The sequence below is a fragment of the Dipodomys merriami genome, unplaced genomic scaffold, assembly GCF_024711535.1.
Source record: "Dipodomys merriami isolate MVZ:Mamm:240054 unplaced genomic scaffold, mDipMer1.0.p SCAF_8, whole genome shotgun sequence".
NCBI lineage: Eukaryota > Metazoa > Chordata > Mammalia > Rodentia > Heteromyidae > Dipodomys > Dipodomys merriami.
Window position 1 is genome coordinate 49658701 of NW_027206401.1, and position 24379 is coordinate 49683079.

The 24379-nt window shown below is 38.5% G+C and overlaps 1 protein-coding gene across 1 annotated transcript in view; it reads left to right on the forward strand.

Moving 5' to 3' along the window:
* Nucleotides 1-24377, forward strand: part of Rars2 (arginyl-tRNA synthetase 2, mitochondrial) — a 41856-nt gene extending 17479 nt beyond the window's left edge. The window contains exons 8-20 of the mRNA XM_070010669.1: nucleotides 4816-4892; nucleotides 11505-11663; nucleotides 12454-12560; nucleotides 13572-13667; nucleotides 16184-16244; nucleotides 18136-18212; nucleotides 19143-19267; nucleotides 19901-19968; nucleotides 20052-20161; nucleotides 20519-20614; nucleotides 21747-21821; nucleotides 23473-23536; nucleotides 24190-24377. Coding sequence (XP_069866770.1) covers nucleotides 4816-4892; nucleotides 11505-11663; nucleotides 12454-12560; nucleotides 13572-13667; nucleotides 16184-16244; nucleotides 18136-18212; nucleotides 19143-19267; nucleotides 19901-19968; nucleotides 20052-20161; nucleotides 20519-20614; nucleotides 21747-21821; nucleotides 23473-23536; nucleotides 24190-24276 — 1202 coding nt within the window. The 3' untranslated portion in view covers nucleotides 24277-24377. The remainder of the gene's footprint in view (nucleotides 1-4815; nucleotides 4893-11504; nucleotides 11664-12453; nucleotides 12561-13571; nucleotides 13668-16183; nucleotides 16245-18135; nucleotides 18213-19142; nucleotides 19268-19900; nucleotides 19969-20051; nucleotides 20162-20518; nucleotides 20615-21746; nucleotides 21822-23472; nucleotides 23537-24189) is intronic.
* Nucleotides 24378-24379: the final 2 nt, after the last annotated feature.

Consider the following 24379-nt stretch of genomic DNA (forward strand, 5'->3'; position numbering starts at 1 on the left):
TACTGAAGATCAAACTGGAACCTCGAGTAAAGACAGCACACACTCTGCTATTGAGCTACATTGCCAGCCCACAATCTTCTCTTATTTAAATGTCTCATATTTAGAACAAGGCCTGAGAAATATGTTTTTTGTGGTTTTAAGAAAAGTAACATGGGCTGGGAAGGTGGCTCAGTGGTAGAGCGCTTGCCTTGCATGCATGAGGCCCTGGGTTTGATTCCTCAGCACCACATAAGCAAAAGGAAAAAGCCGGAAGTGGCGCTGTGGCTCAAGTGGTAGAGTGCTAGCCTTGAGCTGAATTGCTGAGGGACAGCATCCAGGCCCAGAATTCAGGCCTTACGACCGGACCCAAAAAAAATTTTTTTTTAATTAAAAAAAAAGAAAAGTAACATATATATTGGTTAAATGTAGGAGCAAGAATACAGAGGAGAGATTAGATGTACATACACTTCTCAGCCACAGCCTTGCCATGTTTAAATGTAGGGAGGTCTAGCCTCCCTAGGCCATCCTATGTGAAATGAGATTGGCCCAGAGAAAAATGAAATGTGATACTTTGGCTTCCCTTTGAACTCTGCAGTAGTAAGGGTAAGGGTCGCAGGCAAAGAATGAGGCCCAAGCATTAGACTTTCGAGTAGCACAGATTATTTCAGATATGTTTCCTCAACATCTTAGCTCACGTAAATTGGTCATAGAGATGTCAGAGAGCAGAGTTGTTATAGTAGTGAAAATCTGGTGGCATATGAAACAAACTTGTGTGTGCATGTGTATATTGGTACTGGGGCTTGAACTCAGGGCTTGTGGGACTAGCTTCCAACCACAGTCATCAGATCTCTGCATCCTGAGTAATGAGGGTCACAGGGATGATCCCTTGGCACCAGGCCCAACACCAACTCTTTAAGGTTTTAAGGTGCATTCCTAGGGTTGGGAAGGTGGCTCAGTGATAGAGTGCTTGCCTTGCATGCATGAGGCCCTGGGTTCTATTCCTCAGCACCACATAAGCAGAAAATGCTGGTAGTGGTGCTATGGCTCAAGTGGTAGAGTACTAGCCTTGAGCTGAAAAGCTGAGGGACAGTGCCTGCCCATGACCAACCAAAAAGAAAAAAAAAAAAAAGATGCATTCGTAGTGCCAATCTATAAATATAGCATTCTCTGACACCCAGACACATGCTTGCCCAGCTTCTCATGTGACCTTTCCTTGAGGAAGCTTTTGTTACAGTCTTCTGTTTGTGTGCTTCTCTCACCTGCTAGGTGATAATGTTCATTCAAGATACAGGCTTTATTAGTTCTTTTTGTATCCACGATACCCAGCACATCAGAGGCACTGAGAGAGAGATTCTGGCCTGAGGATTAGGATTAGCTAATCCTAAAGGGATCTAGATAATATTTTAGAATGTACACAAAAGTATGTAGTACACATTGCCAGCTCTGAAGTTCTCTGATCTTTGATGTTCTTTAGCAAGTGTGGTGAATTGACAGGTTCCAAAAGTTCATTTGGAGAAGAGATTTAGCATGTCCTTCTTATGAATATTTTCCTTTTTAGCTTACAAAAATCTTTTTCAGACCCCCAAATGATTAGAACTTGGACCTGTTACCAGTACTCTTACTGTTCACTGAGAAAGAGTCAGAAAACATGCCCTGTATGTTGAAAATTCAGTGGCAGTCCTCAGCAACTGATAGTCAAAGCTCTGGGCACTAGTCAGACTTAATAGATGGTGTCCACTTTGTATTAGTTTCACTAACTTAGACATTTTACAAGCATTAGCAAATATGCAATTATGCTTTTCATTGAATTTTAACCTCAGGGTTTATGATAGTAGTTTTTCTCTAAAGTACTACTTTGGTTAATGATCTGTCAGCATTTCCATTATAATAATCATTATGAAGAACTGTAATTTTGCTGTTTCGGCCATCCTCATGTGAAAGTTGGCAGATGGGTCCTAAGTACAAAATTAGTTTTTGAACATGTATTAGATTGAATGTTAAATGGAATAGCATTTCCTTTTCCCATTTCTGTTTTTTTTTTTAAACACATTGGGCATCTTTATATATATCCTGCTCCCAGGACCCTGAGTCATAATCATATTTGGTTTTGCTTTAAAGCAAACACAGCTTTAGTTGTCTCTCTTGATATCTAAGCTCCAAAGTATTGTGTGTACCCATGTTCCACTTTGAGTATCGTGGAAGTCTTTGGATCAGAAGTTTGGTAACTAACATAGTCACAGAAACATTAGTTTTTCCTAATAGTAAAGCTGCTTAATTACTGCTTTTGGTCCAGGCTGTATATATCCTTTTAAACTAAAATTATGATAATCTTTTAGTAAAGTCTGAATATAAATAGTATAGTCTGTATTAAGAATTTCCAATACGAGTTTACATAGTTCTAAATTTAGTATATTTATAAATTTTTATTGACTTACATCACTTACACAGGGTGGGGATTTGATTATTTAATCTCCTTAGATGGTAATGCTGTATTGATCCCCTTTATCAGATTCCCTGCACCCCTCTTTCTAGGACATAGTGTTTCCAGCAGGTGTCCTTGTTTCATTTTCATAGTTTGAAAAGTCTATTTCAGAAGTATTCAGTCTTTATTCTCCCCCATCTCCCCAGGCATACCCACTTTTGCTAGTCCCACCTGCCCAGTCATTTCTCTTCCCTTTCATCCTCCTTTGATCATCAGCTTTTGTTGAGTTTCTCTGTGCTGCTCTCATATATACCTGTGATATGTTACATAGTTATTGATTCTCTTTATTTTTCCTTTCCCCCATCTTCTGAATAGTCTCTAAGCTTGATTCATGTTCTGTGTTTAACCTCTAACTAATAGTATATATGGATATTTATACTTAAATACCTGTCAATGAGTACACAAGTCTTTTAGGCCTAGCTTCCACATATAAGTGAAAACATACAATATTTTTTTTGTGTTTGACTTGTCTCACTCAAGATGTCCTCAGTTGTGTCCATGTTCTTGCACATCACATGATTTCATTTTCTTATGGCTATACAATTGTGTGTGTGTGTACACTGCACATAGTACAATTTCTTTGTCAATCTGGTCTTGGACACCTCTGTTGATCTAATTGCAATATAGATGAATATATAGAGAGATTGTTGTACTATACATGAATATGAGGGTGTCTTTCTGCTGTATTAATTTACTCTCCTTTGGATATATATCCAATAGTGGTATGATGAGGTCATAGGGAAGATCTATTTTAGGCCTTTGAGGATCTCCAAAGAGGCTGCACTACTTTACATTCCCACTAACAGTGAATTAGAGATCCTCTTGCCTCACATCCTCACCAACATTTGTTGTGTTTTGTTTTCTTTGATGGCTACAAATCTAACTAGAATGAGATAGAACTTTTTGGTTTGCATTGCCTTTATGACTAAGGAATGTTGAATACTTTTTCGTGTATCTTAGCCATTTGTAATTCTTTTTTTCAAGAACTATGTGTTCAGTTTGCTTATTTTTGATAGAATTGTTTTTTGATTTTTAATTTCTTGAGTTCTTTTTTTTTTTTGGGTCCGGTCATGGGCCTGAACTCTGGGCCTGGGCGCTGTCCATCAGCTCTTCAGCTCAAGGCTAGCGCTCTACCACTTGAGCCACAGCGCCACTTCCGGCTTTTTTCTTTTTGCTTATGTGGTGCTGAGGAATCGAACCCAGGGCCTCATGCATGCAAGGCAAGCGCTCTACCACTGAGCCACCTTCCCAGCCCAATTTCTTGAGTTCTTAATATAAATTTTTTTAAGTTCTCAGTATGAAGTTCTTGAGTTTTTTAGTAAAAATATTCGCAGTTTTATCCTAGGAATTTCTAATCCTAGTTTACAAACCTCATTTTTTTTTGTCAGTCATGGGGCCTGAACTCGGCCTGGGCGCTGTGCCTCAGCTCAAGGCTAACACTCTACCACTTGAGCCACAGTGCCACTTACAGTACTTTTTTTATAGTACTTTTTTATATAGTACTTTTTTAATGTAGAACTCACTTAATTTATCATGGTTTTTTTTGTTTTTGTTTTTGTTTTGCAATATCAGGATTTGAACACAGAGCTTCATGCTTGCAAGGCAGGTGTTCTTACCACAGAGCTCTGGCTCCAGCCCTCATTTAGTACTTTTTAAAGGCTCAAATTAATATTATCTCTGTACTTATCAAAGATCGAAAATTCACTGTTAGTGAGAATGTAAAGTAGTGCAGCCTCTTTGAAGAACAATATGGAGATTCCTCAAAGGCCTAAAAGAGATCTTCCCTATGATCTCATCATACCACTATTGGACATATATCCAAAGGAGAGTAAATTTATGTCAATTGGCTACTTTGAATGAGAGAATTAATCAAAATCTTTTTCCTATAATTTGTTTAAGAATTAATATTCTAACAATAAGTATACCTTAATGTTTTATTTTTAACACCTACAAGTTTAAAGAAAGTGTGAAATCCTAGTAGTTTATTTTCACTAATTCCTGTTGCCTCACAGAAGAGCTTTCATCAGTGTTTGTTTTCTTACCATCAACTTGGATGGTGTTGGGCACTGTTAGAGAAGAAACAGTCCTGGCCCCTGCCTTTGATGAGTTCACAGTCTTATCAAACTGAATGTGGTTGTGATTTCAGTAATCTATAAAGTTGCAGTATGAAATATGTAATTCAGTATATTCTTGTGTTCAATACAAAAAAATACTTCTTAAAGTTTACATCTTTACCAAGGGTGAAAAAAAATGTTAGCGTTATTATATAATGCTATATAATTAATAGAGATTGATCTTTATGTATGTTAATCTATTCTACTATATAATTTTTTATATATGGATTGTCATGGTAGGTCTTCTGGGAACAGGCTTCAAACTATTTGGCTATGAAGAGAAACTCCAGTCCAATCCTTTACAGCATCTCTTTGAGGTGAGTTGGCAAGAAATGATAGTAGAAGGATGCTCAACATTTTCTTCAGAGTACTATGTAACTTAGTAACAATTTTTAAATGTATATTAAAAAAGTATTCCTTAAAACATGGAACCAAAGTTTAATGGATTATTTTTCCAAAACATAATTGAAAATGTTTCTATATTACTACAGAGTTCACTTCCAAGTGTTTCTTTCATTGCAATTTTGGTTGACTAGAGGCAGTTACTTTCTCACATATTGAGAATAAATTGGACACAAGAGAAATTTCTATCAGTTGCTATAACTACAGCTTTCTTCATGGCCCGATTTAGACAAAAAACATGACTATATACTTTCTTGCTCTTTCTTCTTTTTCTTGTATGAGGAAAAACAACATGTGCTTCTGTCCCAATTTGTATGTGGTTTTGTTTATGTCATTTAGCTCATCTTCCCAGCTTTTGCATAGTGTGAACTCCTTTCTGTTCTTGATAGAGTTCTTTGGATAGTTTATTTTTCTATCTTCAGCTGTACCTGTAGTTCAGTAATAAAGCTCTTCTTAGCCAAGTACTCTCCAGTCAGTATCTCTGCTATATGTGGGCCTTACAAAGGAGACAGTATTGGACATACTGATGACACACAGGGCTTCACATTTGAATGTCCTTCCTGTGCATGAGAAAGAGCTTTGCCAAAATAATCCCTTACCAGTTCTGCCAAAGCCAAAAAGAACACTTTATCATTTCCTTTTTAATGTGGTTTTTTCTTGCCTCTAACCTTGCAGTTATTTTAAAAACAAATTCTAATTCTTAAAGGCCTTTAGAGGTTTGTCATTTTCTCCTGAGTTTATCTCTGCACTGCACTTAGATGCTTGTATTTTATGTATGTTCACCAAAAGTTATCTTTTTAAGAATTTTATTGATGGACAAGATATTATTAAAAAAATAAGAACTTTAGTACCTCTTATTACCTGGAAATTTTTATGTATTATGTCTTTTTGTTGTTGTTTGGTTTGGTTTGATTTTTTTGTTTGTTTGTTTTTTGTTTTTTGCCAGTCCTAGGGCTTGAACTCGGGGCCTAAGTACTGTCCCGGAGCTGCTTTTGCTTAGGGCTGGCACTCTACCACTTGAGCCACAGCACCACTTATGGCTTTTTCTGTCTGCGTGGTACTGAGGAATTACACCCAGGGCTTCATGCATGCTAGGCAAGCACTCTACCACTAAGCCACATTCCCAGCCCATGTATTACGTTTTTATTTATTTATTTTTGTTTGTTTGTTTTTTGGGTCCAGTCATGGGGCCTGAACTCTGGGCCTGGGCGCTGTCCCTCAAGCTCTTCAGCTCAAGGCTAGCGCTCCACCACTTGAGCCACAGCACCACTTCTGGCTTTTTTCCTTTTGCTTATGTGGTGCTGAGGAATCGAACCCAGGGCCTCAGGCATGCAAGGCAAGCGCTCTACCATTGAGCCAACTTCCCAGCCCCTGTATTACGTTTTTATACTTTGAATAATAGCAAATATTTTTACCACAAGCTTAGCAAGGGTTTCATCAGTTCTAGAACTCCGGAGAATATGATGTGGCCCAGAAGATAAAAATACCTGCTTGCAGACATAGTACCATTGATTTGCAGTACAGTTTGCCATGAAAATTATTCATGTTAACATTTCTTCTATTCTGACTCAAATAAACTCTTTTAATCTGGCAAGCAGTAAAGCTTTGTTTCTATAACATTTTAAATATTATACTAAAACCTATTCTCAGCTACCCAGAAAACTATGCATATGTTTCTTTCTATGCACCTCAATGCATTCCCCTTCCTGAGATTCATGAGAATAGTGGGAGATTGACATCTGTGTTAGAGGTTGGTGGAAACATTAAGGAAAGGACAGGTATACTTTTCTGAATAACTGAAGCCAGTGTTCTTGAGCCTCAATGTGCAGTGTTGAGCACTACATTTACAGACAGGAGAAAGCAAGTGGGACCTACTCACCATGCTGATGGGAATGACAGAAACCATTAGGGCTATCAACATGCTCTTGTCCTTGCTCTATTAAGATTACATAAAAACACCTCCAGATTTTTATAGCCTTATGGTATTTTTTGAAGGTCCATTTTGAAATGAAATCCACTGCCAATTATTTTAATCCACAACTTCTAATGAAATGAGGATTTTTGTCTTTTCCCTTTTTTCAGCTTTTAGCTGAAATGCTAATATTCTTGTGTTTCCTTTTTTTGGGGAGTGGGGGCGGGGAAGGTAGTCCTGGGGCCTGAACTCTGGGCCTGGGCACTGTCCCTGAGCTCTTCAGCTCAAAATGAGCACTCCACCACTTGAGCCACAGAGCCACTTCCAGCTTTTTCTGCTTGTGTGGTATTGAGGAATTGAATCCAGGGCCTCATGCATGCAAGGCAAGCACTCTACTACCTTCCCAGCCCTATTCTTGAGTTTCTAAAGGAAAAATTGAAAGTCATGTGGACAACTGAGTTTATTTATTAGTTGTCAGGTATCTTTGCATGCCCTCCAGTGACAGACATGGCATATGTGGCAATATATATATCCTCATTTCAGGTAACTAGATAGGTGTTAGTGATAGAAATTATAAGCTTGGTGTTTAGTGGATGGGCAATAATGTTGGCTGATGAACAGTTAAACATTTAGAACATTCTGCTTTCTCTTATTTGAGAAACTTCTTCAGAAAGCTTTGCTGGAACTGTATTTCTTCCTCTTTAAACAAGCAAGATTATAATAGTAATTTGAAGGTTTTTGGGGTGGGAGGTTTGCTCTTGTTTTCTAGAAAACATACAAGTAGGATCTATTCTCAAGAGATGATATTTGAGTCTCAAAACAATTTCTTAAGCATTAGAAAGTAATTTAAGAAGCCGGGTACTGGTGGCTCACACCTGTAATCCTAGCTACTCAGGAGGCTGAGATCTGAGGATTGTGATTCAAAGCCAGCCCGGGCAGGAAAGTCCATGAGACTCTTACCTCCAATAAACCATTCAAAAACCAGAAGTGGTGCTGTGGCTTAAGCGGTAGAGCGCTCATCTTGAGCTGAAGAGCTGAGGAACAGCGCCCAAGCCCAGAATTCAAGCCCCACAACCGACAAAAATAAAAAAAATAAAAAGAAATAAGGGACAGCACTCAGATCTTGGAGACAAGTCCAAGTACCAACACACACACACACACACACACAAACACAAGCAAGAAGAAAAAGGGAGGGAGACTGAGTCATTTTAGTCACAAACATGCCAACAAGTGTTCACTCTTCACTATAATCACTCTCACTGCTGAACTCTAGCTGAGTTGGAAGGAGTAATTGAAGACTAAGTCAATTCAAGTCATGTCGTAATATATATGGGTTACTAATTATTATAAAAAGTTGTATTAAAGAATAATGGGACTGGATCTTGTGCCTTGGGTGCTTCATATTCTTGATCACCTTGCTCATGGCTGATGCTCTACCACTTGAGCCAAGACTTTGGTCTGGCCCTTTGCTAGTTAATTGGAGGCTCGAGTCTCTCTGACTTTTCTCCCCAGGCTGATTTCAAACCTCAATCATCAGATCACCACTTCTTGAATAGCCAAGATTACAAATGGAATCACTGGTACCTGGCAAGTTCTTGTAGGTTGGGTCATGTTTCTTTTTTCAGACAACATTGTTGGTAAGGTTGATAGGAATTTTGCTCCTAAAGAATCCCTACATGCAAGACAGCTTTTAAATGTAATTCTAAGCCCGGCCATCACACTTGAGATTGGCAGTGTAAGTTATGCCTAGGGATTCTCACCCTAAAACCACACCGTTCCCTTACTGCATCCAGTCATACAAGTGCTGTTCTTCAGTCCACACTGGTCTCTGGTATGCTTGGTATCCCAGCCTACCTGATGCTTTGGAGCAAGGGCATATGCTCTGTTTTACGTGTAGAGGTCCTTGCCTGACCCAGTTCTGCAGGTCTAGAGGCCAGCCTCTCTGTGTAGGCACACCAGGAACCATTTCCTTAAGGATGGCCACAACCCTGAGAGCTCCCCAGCTTTTGATGCTCCAGCTTCTCCCCAAACAGTTTCTCCTTCCCTTTATCCTGCCATGTTCCCTGAAACCACATACCTACTTAGCCCCCACCCCTGTTTTCTGGGACAATGCTGTGGTGTCTCATTATTATTATTCAAGGATAGAGATGTCTGGCAAGACCAGAGGACATGTTAATGGCTCAGGAAAAATATCACCCCATTAAAAGTACAAAAAAGTACTTTTTTCAGCATGAGAAATGTTACAATACTAGACACCAAGTGCCTGTTGACCTGCGAACAATTAGTAACTTTGGAATACAGGTATGAGACATCAATTTAAGGGCATTCTATGTTTGTTTGATGGATAATAAATTCTGTACACACAAATGTGCCCCTGTCAAAGCAAGAAAAAAAATTGGAATTATAAATATATATGTATACATATATATGTATATATACACATATGTATATATGTAGGTTGCACTGCTAAGCAGTTGTCAAGGGCTAGTTAATTCAGAAGTCAAGAAGTCTTCAGTTTGCTGTTTTACCACACATTACCAACTTCTTATTTATCTTTAATTGGCTTTCTATGTAGTATTCTGGAGTTACTAACCGCACCACTTAGAGATTAACTCTTTATAACTGTGTCAGGTCTCCTAAAACAACCTCCAGTTTCAATGAGGAGGACTCCCAGAATTCAAGGCTGTGATTTATTACAGGGAAAAGCTACAAAGCAGATCAGCAAAGGAACAGATGGGCAACATTGGCTCAATGCTAGTAATTACAGCTCCATTTCTGGTTTTTGGTGATTAATTGGCAATAAGAATCTTCATGGACTTTCCTGCCCAGTCTGGCTTTGAATCTTGATCCTCAGATCTAGGTCTCCTGAATATGGTTACAGACATGAGCCACCAATGCCTGGCATCCTGTCATTCATTCATTTATTTAGCAGGTCCTGAGGCTTGAACTCTGGGCCTGGGATCTTAGCCTCCTGAGTAGCTAGGATTACAGGCGTGAGCCACTGGCTCCAGTTCTGTCAATTATTTTTAAATCTTTTTTTTTCCTATTCAAATGTTGCCGTGGTATTTTGATGTTACTATAAAAATTTAAAGCCTCTTTTCTAGCTTATTTACTAATTTTTGTTGCTTTCATATTACTTTGATAGTTTTCAGGAAGTAATGGGGTAGTAAACCTGTTATTGATGTTTCCACCTGGAAATGAATTAACAACTCATTCTGTAGTCTGTAATTTCTGTGCATTAACCTATAATATTTATGTTATAATGTCACTTATGGTAAATATATTTTCGAGGCTAGAAGGTAATTCGAAGTGAGTCCTTCCGAAACCATTGCCCCTCACACCTGTCACTGGGTGGGTGCTGCACAGAGCAACAAGATGGATAGTGCTGAAACACCAGAAGGGTGTGATCTACATGTTCTTAAGTATCCTACCCGAAAGCCCTTTCGTACTGTACCATCCTCAATTTCAAATTCTGTCATGAAAGCAGTTGCTAAATCTTCTGTTGGCCTTCCTTTCCCCAGATGGAGCTACCCTGCTGTCTTTTGTCTATCTCAGAGAAGTTGCAGAAAGTGGCAGTATGAGAAACTAGAAATACCAGTTGTGTCTAAACCAGCATTCTTAACCTAGGGGACTATGCACATGGCTGGGAAGAAAAAGTTGCTCTTTATTTTCACTATCTTTATCAGAAAGGGAGCATTTTCTTCCAATATATCACAGATTCATTTTTTTCCTATGTGGCTAAGTGCATGTTACAGCAACCTTTGTAATCCTTTGTATTTTATACATTTATAAACATTTTGTGATAGGGCTCTACATGTTTCACCAAAAACTTATGGCGAAAAATGCTACCATCTGTCATGAGACCACTTGTAGCCGTGAATTCTCATGATTATGCTTTATTTTTTCCATTTTTAATGGTTATTATAAAGGTTATGTACAGAGGGGTTACAGTTAGGTGAGGTTACCATTTAGTTAGGTAATGAGTACATTTCTTTTTGGATAGTGTCACCCCTTCTCTTGCTCTCTTCCAGTTTTTCCCTCCAATCCCTAACTACAAGCTGTATAGTTCATTTTCAACATAGTGTCTAATGAGTACCACTGCTGCATTTGTTTCAATTTTTTGTCAATACTGGGACTTGAACTTGGTCCTCATGCTAACTCAACTTGCCTGCTCAGCTGGCATTCTACTACTCATACCATGGCTCCAACTGGCTTTTTGCTGCCTGTTTTTTTGTTGTTATGGTAGTTGTTTTTTGTCAGTCGTGGGGCCTGAACTCTGGGCCTGGCTGCTGTCCCTCAGCTCTTCAGCTCAAGGCTAGCACTACCATTTGAACCACAGTGCCACCTCCGGCTTTTTCTGCTTATGTTTTGCTGAGGAATTGAACCCAGGGCATACAAGGCAAGCACTCCACCACTGAGCCACCTTCCCTGCCCTTTGCTGGCTGTTTTGACAATAGTCTTGGAGACTTTTCTGCCCAGAATGGCTTCAGAAATTTGATCAGCTAGATCCAAGTTTCCCAAGTACCTAAGGTTACAGATAGGGGCCACTGGCATCCAGCTATTTTCCTCTCTCAGTGTCTGGTTATGTACATCACTTAATATAATATACTTTCAGGTTTATGTGCAAGTTAATAAAGAAGCAGCAGATGATAAAAATATAGCAAAATTAGCACATGAGTTCTTCCAGCGTTTGGAACAGGGTGACACGCAAGCCCTTTCACTGTGGCAGAGATTTCGGGACTTGAGTATTGAAGAGTACATTCGGATTTACAAGGTACTGTAAATTCTGTTTTACCACTGAAGGCCGTGTGCAGCTCTCCACTGCACTTACTGCTTCCTAAAGCTGCTCCTTAAGCTCATGGTTTAGCATAGACTTAGGGAAGTGGTGGTGTTGGGAGGGATGAGGGAGAGTGATGAAAGGAGTGACTTAGATCAAGATTCATTGTGTTTATATACTGCTTTCTTGAATGGTAACTCCATTGTACAACCACTTAATGATGAAAATGAAGATGTCGCTGAATGGAAAATTAGAATTCAAAGATTATTTCAGTGAGTTGAGATACAAATAATTTTGAGGCAGTGTCAGATGACTTTCAGTTTTTCTTTCCTTCTATCATTTCTTCACTTTATTCATCTTGTTTTCCTTTTTCTAATTCATCTTTCACTTCCTCAGGTCTGAATATGATAGGTGTACATTCATTCATTTAATGAATATTTGAAATGAGAAGTATGCAGTAGTAAACAAAAGAGATGAAAGCCTTTGTTATTTTGGAACTTACATTCTAGCATGGAGAAATTGAGCAAATTAAGCAAGTTAAAGAGATATACAGTCTGTTTTGTTTGATCCTAAATTAAGTGGTCACATGGATCTTGTGTCCTTTATATTGAACAGCAGTTCACTGGTATACTTGGAGGCATTGAGGAGTTTCAGCAAACAAATAACTTGATCTAAGTTTTATTTTCCTCATTTGTATGCCCAAGTGTGAAAGCATGCTTAATTTTGTCATAGTGTAAGATAATTGGAGATGTAACCAACATTTTTTCTTGTTTATGAACCCTTTTAGCGCCTAGGAATATACTTTGATGAATATTCTGGAGAATCTTTTTATCGGGAAAAATTTCAAGAAGTTTTAAAGTTGCTGGACAGTAAAGGACTTCTACAGAAAACAATGTATGATCAGGTCACTATTTTTAGTAGAGTTATGGGTGTTCTTTGAAATTGGTCTTGCTATCTTCTTTCAATAAGACAACAATGTTGCATGCAGCCTTTTAGTCATTGTTATATAGCCCTGTTCTGCTGCTCAGAGAACTTTTTGTGCCATAGCAAAAGCCTGTTCTTACAGGAAAAAGATGAAACAGGAAATGTGAGATCTGCCTCAGGTCTCACAAACTAACAAAATCCAATTTGAAAAAGAAAGTAGAATTTACTTCCTTGGCTCAGTATTATACGAAAAAAAAAGCCTTAAAACTTTTTAAATGTTTTTTAAAAGATTAAAGGCAGTTTATGAAAATGTATATAATTGACCTTTGAAAGAATAAAGTGCAGAAATCAGAAAATAGCAGGACATAGTTAAAGCAGAGATGTTAGTAAATTTCCATGGGATTCTGCTTCCTTGCATATGTATGATAGTTCTTTACTTACCAAAAGTTTTGACAAATTTTATCTATTGTGTGTCTTGATGTTTTTGTGTATATCTACACACATTGTAGGATATTAAGTCAAGCTACTTAACATTTAGTTCAGATCCACTTTTTTGTTGGTGGTGGTGGTGGTGGTGGTTGTGGGGCTTGACATCTGGGCCTGGGTGCTGTCCATCAGCTCTTCAGCTCAAGGCAAGCACTTTACCACTTGAGCCACAGCACCACTTCCAGTTTTCTGGTGGTTAATTGGAGGTAAGAGTATCAAGGACTTTCCTGCCTGGGCTAGCTTTGAACCATGATCCTCAGATCTCAGCCTCCTGAGTAGCCAGGATTACAGAGGTGAGCCACCAGCACCAGGCCAGATCCACTTTTAATAGATTGTTATTATTTCTAGTTCTTGTTAGTTGTTAGTTATAGCTTGAATGACTTGCTTATTGCTACTTGGATGATAATTGCTATGTTGGCTTCTGATTTCCCAGAGTAGATAATCTACTTTGAGGTCTAGCTTATGTTGCTTCACAGTTACCTTTTGCATTTCTAGAGAAGGAACTGCTGTAGTGGACCTCTCTGGGAAGGGTGACCCCTCTTCCATCTGCACTGTGATGCGAAGTGATGGGACTTCTCTCTATGTAACCAGGTTTGTAGCCTCTGATGTTTGAATGTATAAAATGTCAGTCTTTTGTCCTATGATCAATGCAAGGTAATCACTTCACCCTCAAAATTGTTACCTGTTCCTGGTTGCCACCTATAGATCTCTTGCTTTCAGTATTTCAAAATATGCATTAGGTTTCTATTTATTGGCTGAAAAACGACCCCAAAACTGCCTATAATTTCTTGAACATCAATCATTGGACATCATTGAATATCCACAGCAAAATACATTGTACTAGAAACTATTAAAATGAGGGCATATTGTGTGTGTGTAGGGGTGTGTGTGTATATAAAATCACTTATTTAGTACTTTTATACTTGTGCATTGGCAGAAAATACATACCAAAACAAGTATCTGTACTAGTGAGTCAGTGGTGTCTAAATAGATGAAAAACCATCTTTCATGCATTTCAGTGTCAGACCTCTGAAAGAATACCACAATCACAATGATTGTCTTTCACTAATCTTAGGATAAAGAACATGACATCTTACATATACTGTTTGTATTGTTTTGCCCTTCTCCATGACTGGCTTTATGGGAAGGAGTGGCCACTGTTTATTAGAACAAGGTTTATTAACCACACATGACTTCTGGGATTAAGCCAATAAGGAAGAAGGAAAGACAATGATAAAACAGTCAAACAACATAGCCAAACCCAGGAACTGCTAACAAAAGGCTCTAGTGTATCTCAGGCATAAGCTTATTTATTTTTTAACAGAAGATAAGAACGCAAGTTTATTTATGTGACCAGGAAGCCTTCTAAGGAAATGAAGAACTAAGGTGCTGTTAACACTTGAATGTTTACATATTGAAAAGTATAGTTCCTGTGTGGAGACTAAAAGATCCAAGATTATATTAATTAAAATCTGTACAGATTTCCCTTGGCTTGAACTCCCAGTCTTTGGTGATAGGACTGTTACTTGTACAGGGAAGGCATCTTTTTTTTTTTTTATTGTCAAGGTGATGTACAGAGGAGTACCAGTTACATATGTAAAGTAACGAGTACCTTTTTTTGTCAAACATTGTTACCCTCTCCCTCATTTTTTCCACTTTCGGAAAGTATCTTTCATGTGGGAATTGTGAGACTTTTTTTTTTTTTTTTTTTTGGGTCCGGTTGTGGGGCCTGAACTCTGAGCCTGGGCGCTGTCCCTCAGCTCTTTAGCTCAAGGCTAGCACTCTACCACTTGACCCACGGCGCCACTTCCTGCTTTTTTCTTTTTGCTTATGTGGTGCTGAGGAATCGAACCCAGGGCCTCAGGCATGCAAGGCAAACGCTCTACCACTGAGCCACCTTCCCAGCCCTCATGTGGGAATTGTATCTCCTGCTTTTAAGAAACACCGTGAAGGCCAGGGGATCTGGCACCTGCTGTTTTGCCAAATGTCTTTAACTCAAAACTGGCAGTATTGAGCTGTGAAGGTGGCTCAGTGGTAGAGTGCTTGCTTTGCATGCATGAGGCCCTGGGTTTGATTCCTCAGCACCACATAAGCAGAAAAGGCCAGAAGTGGCACTGTGGCTCAAGTGGTAGAGCACTAGCCTTGAGCTGAAGAGCTGAGGGACAGTGCCCAGGCCCATGACCAACAAAGACAAAAAAACTGACAATATGTCAGATGTGTTTTTAACTCTTCAGCTGTGTCATTACTTTAAGTCCTTGGGATAGGCATCCTCTTTCCCCTGTATTAGGGCCCTGCAAATGACCAGGGCATGTTTTTCAAAAAAGTTCATCAAAGCCTTTTTCCATCTTGGATACTAATAGCACAAAGAACATAATAAACCTGAATTTACCAATGCTTTACCTTTTAGCCTAGACTGTAACAGAAGACCCTCTACTGCTCCAGGCCCTCCTCAAATTTGGGCTCAGCCATGCTGCTCTGAATATAGATCAAGAAGTATTCTTCTCTAAGCTTCATATTAGGCCACAAAACATGTTATTTTATATCTACCCTTTTATGGACTTTAACATACAGGAGAAGGACTCAAATGCTAGAGCATTTGCTCATCATGAAGCCTGAATTCAAATCCCAGTACTGCCAAAAAAATAGGGAGAGAGAGGTGGGAAGATGAACGAGAGAAAGTTATAAAAGAAAATGTACTAGAAGATAGCTTTTGAGTGACCCAAGATTTTGAAAGTTCTTAATAGCACTAATAAAAGAGTGGCTAAAAAATACTTCACTATTGGAAAATAATGACAGAGGATTCTTTTTAATAGAGACTTAATCATAAAACATTTGCCTATGAGGTACTTTGCCCAAAGCTGTTTTAGTTGTTTTTTTTTAATGCTACTTGTTCTAGAACCTTATCTTTAGTGGGTGTTTTTTAATCACTTTTCCAAGAGCATTTAGAATTTCTTTTCCAAATTATAATTTTGTGTCACAATATATTGTGACTAGATAAGCACATACTTAAACTGTAGGAGAAAAGTTTGAAGTAGAAAAGTCTGTTTTATTAAACAGGTTAAAGTAATTATTACTCAGATCTGTATAACTTTACCCATATTTTTCAGAGATCTTGCAGCTGCAATAGATCGAATGGATAAATATAATTTTGATACAATGATTTATGTGGTAAGTAATCATTATAATGAATGAAAGATAATCCTAGCTACTCAGGAGGCTGAGATTATTTAGTGCAAAGTGGCAACTTCTGTTTAAAAATTGTTTTATAGGACTTAAGTATCTGCATGACACTGGTGAAGTATCTGTTGGGCACCGGTGACTCAAGCCTGTAAACTTAAGTACTCAGGAGGCTGAGATCTGAGGATTGTAGTTTGAAGCCATCCCAGGCACACAAATTCCAGAAACTCCTATCTCCAGTTAACTAGGAAAAAGCTGAAAGTAGAGGTGTGACTCAAGTGGTAGAATAAAAAAGTTAAGCAAGAGCAGGAGACCCTGAGTTCCAGTACTGAGGGAAAAAAAGCCAAAAGGCAGAAAAGGCAAGTTAATTGGAGACTTAACCAGCAAAAAGGTAGAAGTAGAGATATGGCTCAAGTGATAGAGTGCCAGCCTTAAGCAAAAAAGCCAATGGGGAGATACTTAAACTTAAATTTAAGTATCAAAAAGTTCACATACTTTATAGTTATAAAAAAATGCCTATGTTAGGTAAATTATTTTATGAAACTATTATGTGCAAATCAGTGTAGTGTAATCAATTGTTTGAAAGAACTTTTTATTTTGAAATAACTTAAACTCAAAAGAATATTACAATATTTCCGTGTTCCCTTCACCCAGCTCCTGGCAAAGATAATATCCTACCGTGATCATAGAACTTTGTCAGCATTTGTAGAGACTACATTCAAATTTCACCAGTTTCTGTGGGTACTTCTGTGTGACTTGGTTTTATGAAATTTTATTACATGTATAGATTTCTATAATTATCACTGCATTCAAAATAACTATATCTGAAGACAGACTCCTTCATGGTTAACCACTTAACAATCACACCTTCTAACCCTAACCCGGTTCTCTATCATAAATTTTTGTCACTTAGAAAGCATTATAAGTGGAACTGTATTGGGTGGACCATTCTGAGATTGACTTTGCACCCAGCATTGTGAATGCCCTTGAGACCCATCCAGACTTGATGTTTCAATAGTTCATTCCCTGTATTGCTGAAGGGCCTTCTATTTCAGTCCTTTCCTACTAAAAAAGACCTCCCTTTCTACAAAGAAAGTTACTAGCAACCATCCTTTTAAAGCTTTACTTTGGTTTCCTTAAAGGTCAGAACAATTGAGAAGGGAGGAATTTAAATAGAATCGTCAAAAGATTAAATAATCCCATTTGACTGAGAAAGCTGCAGCTCTTGTTTCCTTCTCTGCAGAGTATTCAACTTATAAACTATTTTTTTTTCATTTTTTGTTATTAAGTAATTGTACACACGTCAGGTTGTGAGTACAATGCTTTTTTGAAAGTGACACCCCTTTCTTCCTTCTCTTCCAATTTCCCCCTCCAGTTCCTACCCAAAAATTACATAGTTCATTTTTTTACATGGAATATAATGATTGCATTAGCTCACCCTTCCTCTATCCATTTCTGTGTTTCTCCTCCTCCCCCCCACCCCACCAAAAAAAAAAAAAAAAAAAAGGTCTTGGCCAGGTTCAGGTACTGGTAGCCTAGAATTGTAACTACTCAGGAAGCTGAGATCAAAGACAGCTCAGGCAGAAAAGTCCACAAGACTTCATCTCCAAAACATCTAGCAAAGACCAGGACTAGAGACCTGGCTCAAGTGACAGAGCCACTAGCTATGAGCAAGCAAGCCAAGTGAGAACTTGAAGGCCTGAATTTAAGCCTTAGCATCAGCACACACAGAAAAGCATTGCCTTTTTGTTTATAATACGTTGATAGACAATGATATTAGTCTGTCAAAATTCTCTATATGTTCATTTGATTTACGTTTGACCTTGATTTTATATATTGGCTTAACATTTTTTTTTAATTTTTAAATACATTTTCTTCCAAGACAGATAAAGGGCAGAGGAAGCATTTTCAGCAAGTGTTTCAAATGCTGAAGATCATGGGATATGACTGGGCAGAAAGGTAATATCTACATGGTTCACTATTACCTGCTTAAGGTTACTAATGGTTTTTTAAGTCATCCAAATCTGAAAACATACCTATCTTGATTTCCATAGACTTCAGGTTAAGGCAAGGTGCCGATGTTTCACGCCTGTAATCCTAGCTACTCAGGAGGCTGAGATCTGAGGATTGCAGTTTAAAGCCAACCCGGACAAGAAAAGCCTGTGAGACTCTTTATCTCCAGTAAACCACTCAGAAAACCAGAAGTGGCACTGTGGCTCAAGTGGTAGAGTGCTAGCCTTGAGCTGAAGAGCTGAGGGACACCAGCACCCAGGCCCAAAGTTCAAGCCCCATGAGGGACAAAAAAAAAAATAAAATAGACTTCAGGTTAAGCAGATTTAGTTTTCATAGTAATTTTTGTCCTGATAAGTATTTACAGACATCTTAGTGTTTTGATTTCTAACAGTACTAATCCCCTTCTGTTCCTCATAAAGGCAACCAGTGATTTAATCACATGCTAGTTAGTCTGTGAGATGAAGCTCTGTCCAGTATGCTTTGTGGTGATATACAGCAATTTACATCTTGTTTCATTTTCTTTTTTTTTTTTTTTTTTTTGTGGTCGGTCATTGGGCTTGAACTCTGGGCCTGGGTGCTGTCCCTGAGATCTTCAGCTCAAAGGTAGAGCTCCACCACTTGAGCAACAGTGCCACTTCCAGTTTTTCTGGTGGTTAATTGAAGATAAGAGTCTCACAGACATTCCTGCCTGGGCTGGCTTTGATCCTCAGATCTCAACCTCCTGGGTAGCTAGGATTACAGGCATGAGCCACTGATGGGTGGTTCATTTTCTTTATTCTTACAACCTCCAATATAAGAATAAAGGTCAAGCTACTCTATGAACTGGTATTAGAACACACTGGCAGCTTATACTTAACAAATGCCTTTTTATTTCAGATGCCAACATGTGCCCTTTGGAGTAGTGCAGGGAATGAAGACTAGAAGAGGAGAGGTCACTTTTCTGGAAGATGTCTTAAATGAGATTCGGTTAAGGATGCTACAGAACATGGCCTCCATTAAGAGTGAGTCCATTTTTCTTAGTCATACCCTACTTATATGCCACTTCTATGTTTTGCTGGACTTTGGGCAATGTGATTTATTTTAACTGTCCTGCCATTGAACTTTTACTGTGCCACAGTAGCTTTCTTGCCCCAATCTGAAATGCCAAGGATTTCAGGCTGGATGCTATTTTATATAAATTTTATATTTATATATATATATTTTTTATGTATCTACATAAATATATAATATAATCTGAATTGACATAACCTTGGTCCTCTTTTCATGGACAGCTTCAGTATCATAATCTGATTATCTGAATCATTCTCTGAAATTCCTGTGTTGTTAACAGGTTGGATTCAAGTCATAAGTTCACACTTTAACTTTCACCACTGGAAAAATAAGCATTAGCTATGTATCATATTTTTTAAAAATTCACATTTCTTCCCTGTAACATAGACCAAAAAAAATGTGTTTATGTTGTAAGTTAGCTTACATTTGGGAGGTAAATTGCCTGCTTGTTTATTCTTTATTGTCAGCATACAAAACTTTGGGCCGATTTTTTTTTCCATCTACTTTAATCATAATTTCCCTCTACTTTATTCATAATTCAAAGGGTCCTTCAGGTTAAAGAGAGGTGCCTTTGTCTGTTTCAGCCAGTAAAAAACTTGAGGACCCACAGCAGACTGCAGAGAAGGTGGGACTCGCAGCTCTCATCATTCAGGTCTGCTATGACTTCTTCACCTATGAGGCTTTTTGGTTTGGTATCTGAACAGATCCCAGGGCTGAAAACTTCTCTCATTTTAGGACTTCAAAGGGTTACTCTTATCTGACTATCAGTTCAGCTGGGATCGTATTTTCCAGAGTCGAGGGGACACAGGAGTCTTCCTCCAGTACACACATGCTCGCCTCCACAGGTAAGAAGCTTCCATCCTTCCTTCTAACATCTTTTAAAACTGACTAAAACACATCAGATCTTTTATTGTTAGCTATTTTACTAAGCACTACGTAACAAATGCTTTTATTTATATTGTTTTATCTCACCCTCCGAATAACAATGCCCAGAGAAGGGTTACCTACATTTTATAAACACAGGAAAAAAGGTAGGGAGAATTGAGGATTCAGGTCACAAAATGTTGACATCTAGGGCTGTATTAAGGAGACTTAGCATTCTTTATATATACTGTGAGGTAGTATTCATCACATGCAGTTATTTCTCCTTAGATGACTTGTGTGTTCGTTGAATGTTTTTAACTGTAATCCTTTGGTAACAGTTTGGAAGAGACTTTTGGATGTGGTTATCTGAATGACTTCAACACTGCTTGTTTACAAGAGCCACAATCTGTTTCAATTCTCCAGCATCTTCTCAGGTATGAGGGTTTTCTGGTAGTTTTGCTCCTGTGTGTTGAATTAACTTTCGGTTGCTATCTTTGCTGACCATTAGGGTTGTAGGCCATTGGTTGCCTCCTATCTTTTAGACTTTTCCTAAAGGTATGCCCCAAAAGTGATTGTTACCTTTGAGACCAGAGGGAGGGCACAGCTTAAGCCATTGCTGAAAAGTCAGCCCTTGAGCCTCAAAAATATGATCACCACTGAATTAGCATAGACGCCTCTCTAGTCCATTGTCTGGAAGGGGAAGCTTGATAAACAGATAAGCTTTGAGTTTTGGAAGAGCATCTTCTTGACCTCTGAGATCAGTCAAGGAAATCCCTGCCTTTGTGCAGCTTTCCAAAGACTAAGTCTTTATCTTGCCTCCTGGTTTCAGTTCAGTCTCAAGTCTGATTGGCTGATTCCCCTACACTGTAGGAAACCACACTTTGTAGCTGTGTCAGTAGAGATTAGTTTTCAGAAGGGTTCTAGTTGGTTAAAAACAGGCAGTTTTCTTTTATTGGCACACAGTGGTCAATGGTTCTTTTTTTGGAAACAGAAAAATTTGTTCACATGCATCTAATTTCTTTTTGTATGTGTGTGTGTGTGGGGGGGGGGGGGGGGGTTCTCAGGGACTGGTTGTCCCTGAGCTCTCTCAGGGCTAACGCTCTACCACTTTGAGCCATGGTGCCATTTCTAGTTTTATAGTGGTTAACTGGAGATAGTGTCACAAACTTTCCTGCCTGTGCTGGCTTTGAACCATGATCCTCAGATCTCAGCCTCCTGAGTAGGATTACAGGCTTGAGCCACCAGCACCCAGCTACATCTATGTAATCTGGAAGGGAAAATAAACCAACCTTACTTAGCCTTGTGGGTAAATGTTGCTAGCAAAAACAAATTTGTTTTTCAGCATGGCTACAGGCTTTATATATTAATTCTAACATCCATGATTCAAATCTTTACTCTGAACTAGGTTTCACTGATAGCACTAGATGACTTAGTCTTTGCTTTCAAGGATTTATATATATTTGATGTCAAGTGAGTTTGACATCCACCATCCTTTAACATCGTAACATCTCACTTTAGTGTAACATGCACAGTCTATCCCTGCTTGTTGTTCCTGTCATCTTTTAGGTTCGATGAGGTGATTTATAGAACATCTAAGGACCTTCAACCCAGGCACATTGTTAGTTACCTTCTAACTCTAAGGTAAGTATAATCTTGCAGTTTTCAAGGCATTTCTTTCATCTAAACATTACCTGTAAGTAAATCCCTTTCAGTAAAACTTGGTATGTTTTTGCTTTAAGTCACAAGAATGTCTGTCTTATCTTTGCCAACTAGTAAGTCATAGACATTCATTCTGTGATATCGTCTAATGAATAGGAATCAACAATGATAACGATGGAGGAGTTACAGCCAAGTGTCATGTGTGTTGTGATGTGAGATGATCTTCATCTAGCCAGCCTTAAGAGATTGGAGGGCGTTCAGTGTAAAGCAGGAGATAGTAATTGGGAGCAGTAAGTTAGGAAGGAGAACAGGCCCAGGTAGAGCAAGAACTACAAAACATCATTTGAATGAATGAGAAATGATGTGTGTGGGCCATTCGGCTGTTTATAGACTATTTTTTATTATTATCTTGAAGTGGTTGTACAAAGAAGTTCCCACTCTGCAAAACGGTATATGAATATAAAATGTATAGACTACTTTTTGTGGAGCAGTTGGGCCCATTAGAGGTTTTAAGCTAAGGCACAGAAAAATCATTCAGCTAGAAGGTAGAGAAAGAATTGGGATGCACGTTGTCAATGCCAACTTGATAAAAAAAAGATCCCATGGTTATTTTCTTAAACCTTGAATAAAAGTTGAGTCTACTCTTAATTTAACACCTGTGTCTTCCCATAAAACTAAGAAGGAAATTCTGCTTTGTAGGGCAGTTTTATCGTGTGTGTGTGTGTGTGTGTGTGTGTGTGTGTGTGTGTGTGTGTGTGTGTGTGTGTGTGTGTGTGTGTGTGTGTGTGTGTGTGTGTGTGTGTGTGTGTGTGTGTGTGTGTGTGTGTGTGTGACATTAACCTGTCTCACTGAGATTTAAATAGCTTTTTTTTTTTTTCTTTAAATTCTACTTCTATAGAGCTGGAAAAGCCAGAAAGTCTTTTGAAATGTTACTCAGTCACTATGGGAATATCCTCATATCTTTTCTGTGACACATTGTTCTATTTGCTGCCATACCTTAATAGCAAAGGTGCCATAAGGAAGAGTCAGTGTGTATGCAGAGCAGATTAAAAACCAATCTCTAAAGAGGCCAGGTGCTGGTGGCTCACATCTGCAATCCTAGCTACTCAGGAGGCTGAGATCTGAGGATCACAGTTCAAAGCTAGCCCAGGCAGGAAAGTCTGTGAGACTCTTCTCTCCAATAAACCACTCAGGAAACTGGGTGGTTCAATGGCTCAAGTGGTAGAGTGCTCGCCTTGAGCTGAAGAACTGAGGGACAATGCCAAGCCCCATGATTGACAAAAAAAAAATCTCTATCCAACTTTCTTACTCTACTGAAAAAGGCCCTGCTTTTTTATTTTAAAGGCTATCTAAATAAGGGAAATAATGTTAGAAAGCAATAGCCTGTATTTGTAAAACTAACAAAATTAAAATCTGAAGAACCTGCTTCTTGATAGTAGAATCATGACTAAAAGCTAAAGCCTGGGTTGAGTACTAGAAAAGCAGTGAATTCCAGTCTCAATTTTGGTTACTTTCGTTAGTGATTAGAGGCTTCAACTTAAGTTGAGGGAGTTGGCTGGATATCAGGCTTATATCTACAATAGGCAATTAACTGCTGATTCTCATTAAGATTTCCTCCCTATTTTTGTTTCAGTCATCTTGCATCTGTGGCTCATAAAACACTCCAAATAAAAGACAGCCCACCTGAAGTGGCTGGGGTATGTTATATTTCTTCATAATCCTTAGCCTCAGACTAATATTATAAAGTATTAATAATCTTGTAAACTTTCCTAAAATAATGTCATTTAGACACAGCTGTGTACTTCCTTACTCAGATAATAATTTTAATTGGGCTGAGACAGCTAATGTTCATATACTTCTCAAAATACACTGTGAAACACATTTCCTTGCATTAGGTATTAAGAGTGATTAATTCCAACTCCTACTCCACCGACCCTTTTGTATCAGTCTTACTGTAATAGATGCTAGAATTTATATTTCCTTGCCTTTTGTCAATCTATTGCACTTTGGAGTGTTGTTCCTACTTTCAAGATTTATAAAACCAACCATTAGCTGGGTGCCGGCCAGTTGCTCATGCTTGTAATCCTAGCTACTCAGGAGGGATCTGAGGATTATGATTTGAAGCCAGCCAGGGCAGAAATGTCTTTGTAAAACTGTTATCTCCAATTAACCACTCAAAAACTGGAAATGGAGCTGTGGCTCAAATGGTAGAGCACTGGCCTTGGGCTAAAAAGCTCAGGGACAGTGCCCAGACCCTGAGTTCAAGCCCCATGATTTAAAAAAAAAAAACTATTCTTATTTACTTGTAGTTAGCCTGTTATTGGTTACTTAATCATTCTTTATTTTGCAGGCCAGACTTCAACTCTTCAAAGCTGTCCGTTCTGTCCTAGTCAATGGAATGAAACTTCTTGGAATAACACCTGTATATAGGATGTAATTTCTAATTAAAATGGCTTTTTAAAATATTGAAAAAAGAACTCTAATTATTTTTAGATGACTTGTTTAGGATAGAATTTAAACTATAATTCTGTACCAGAATT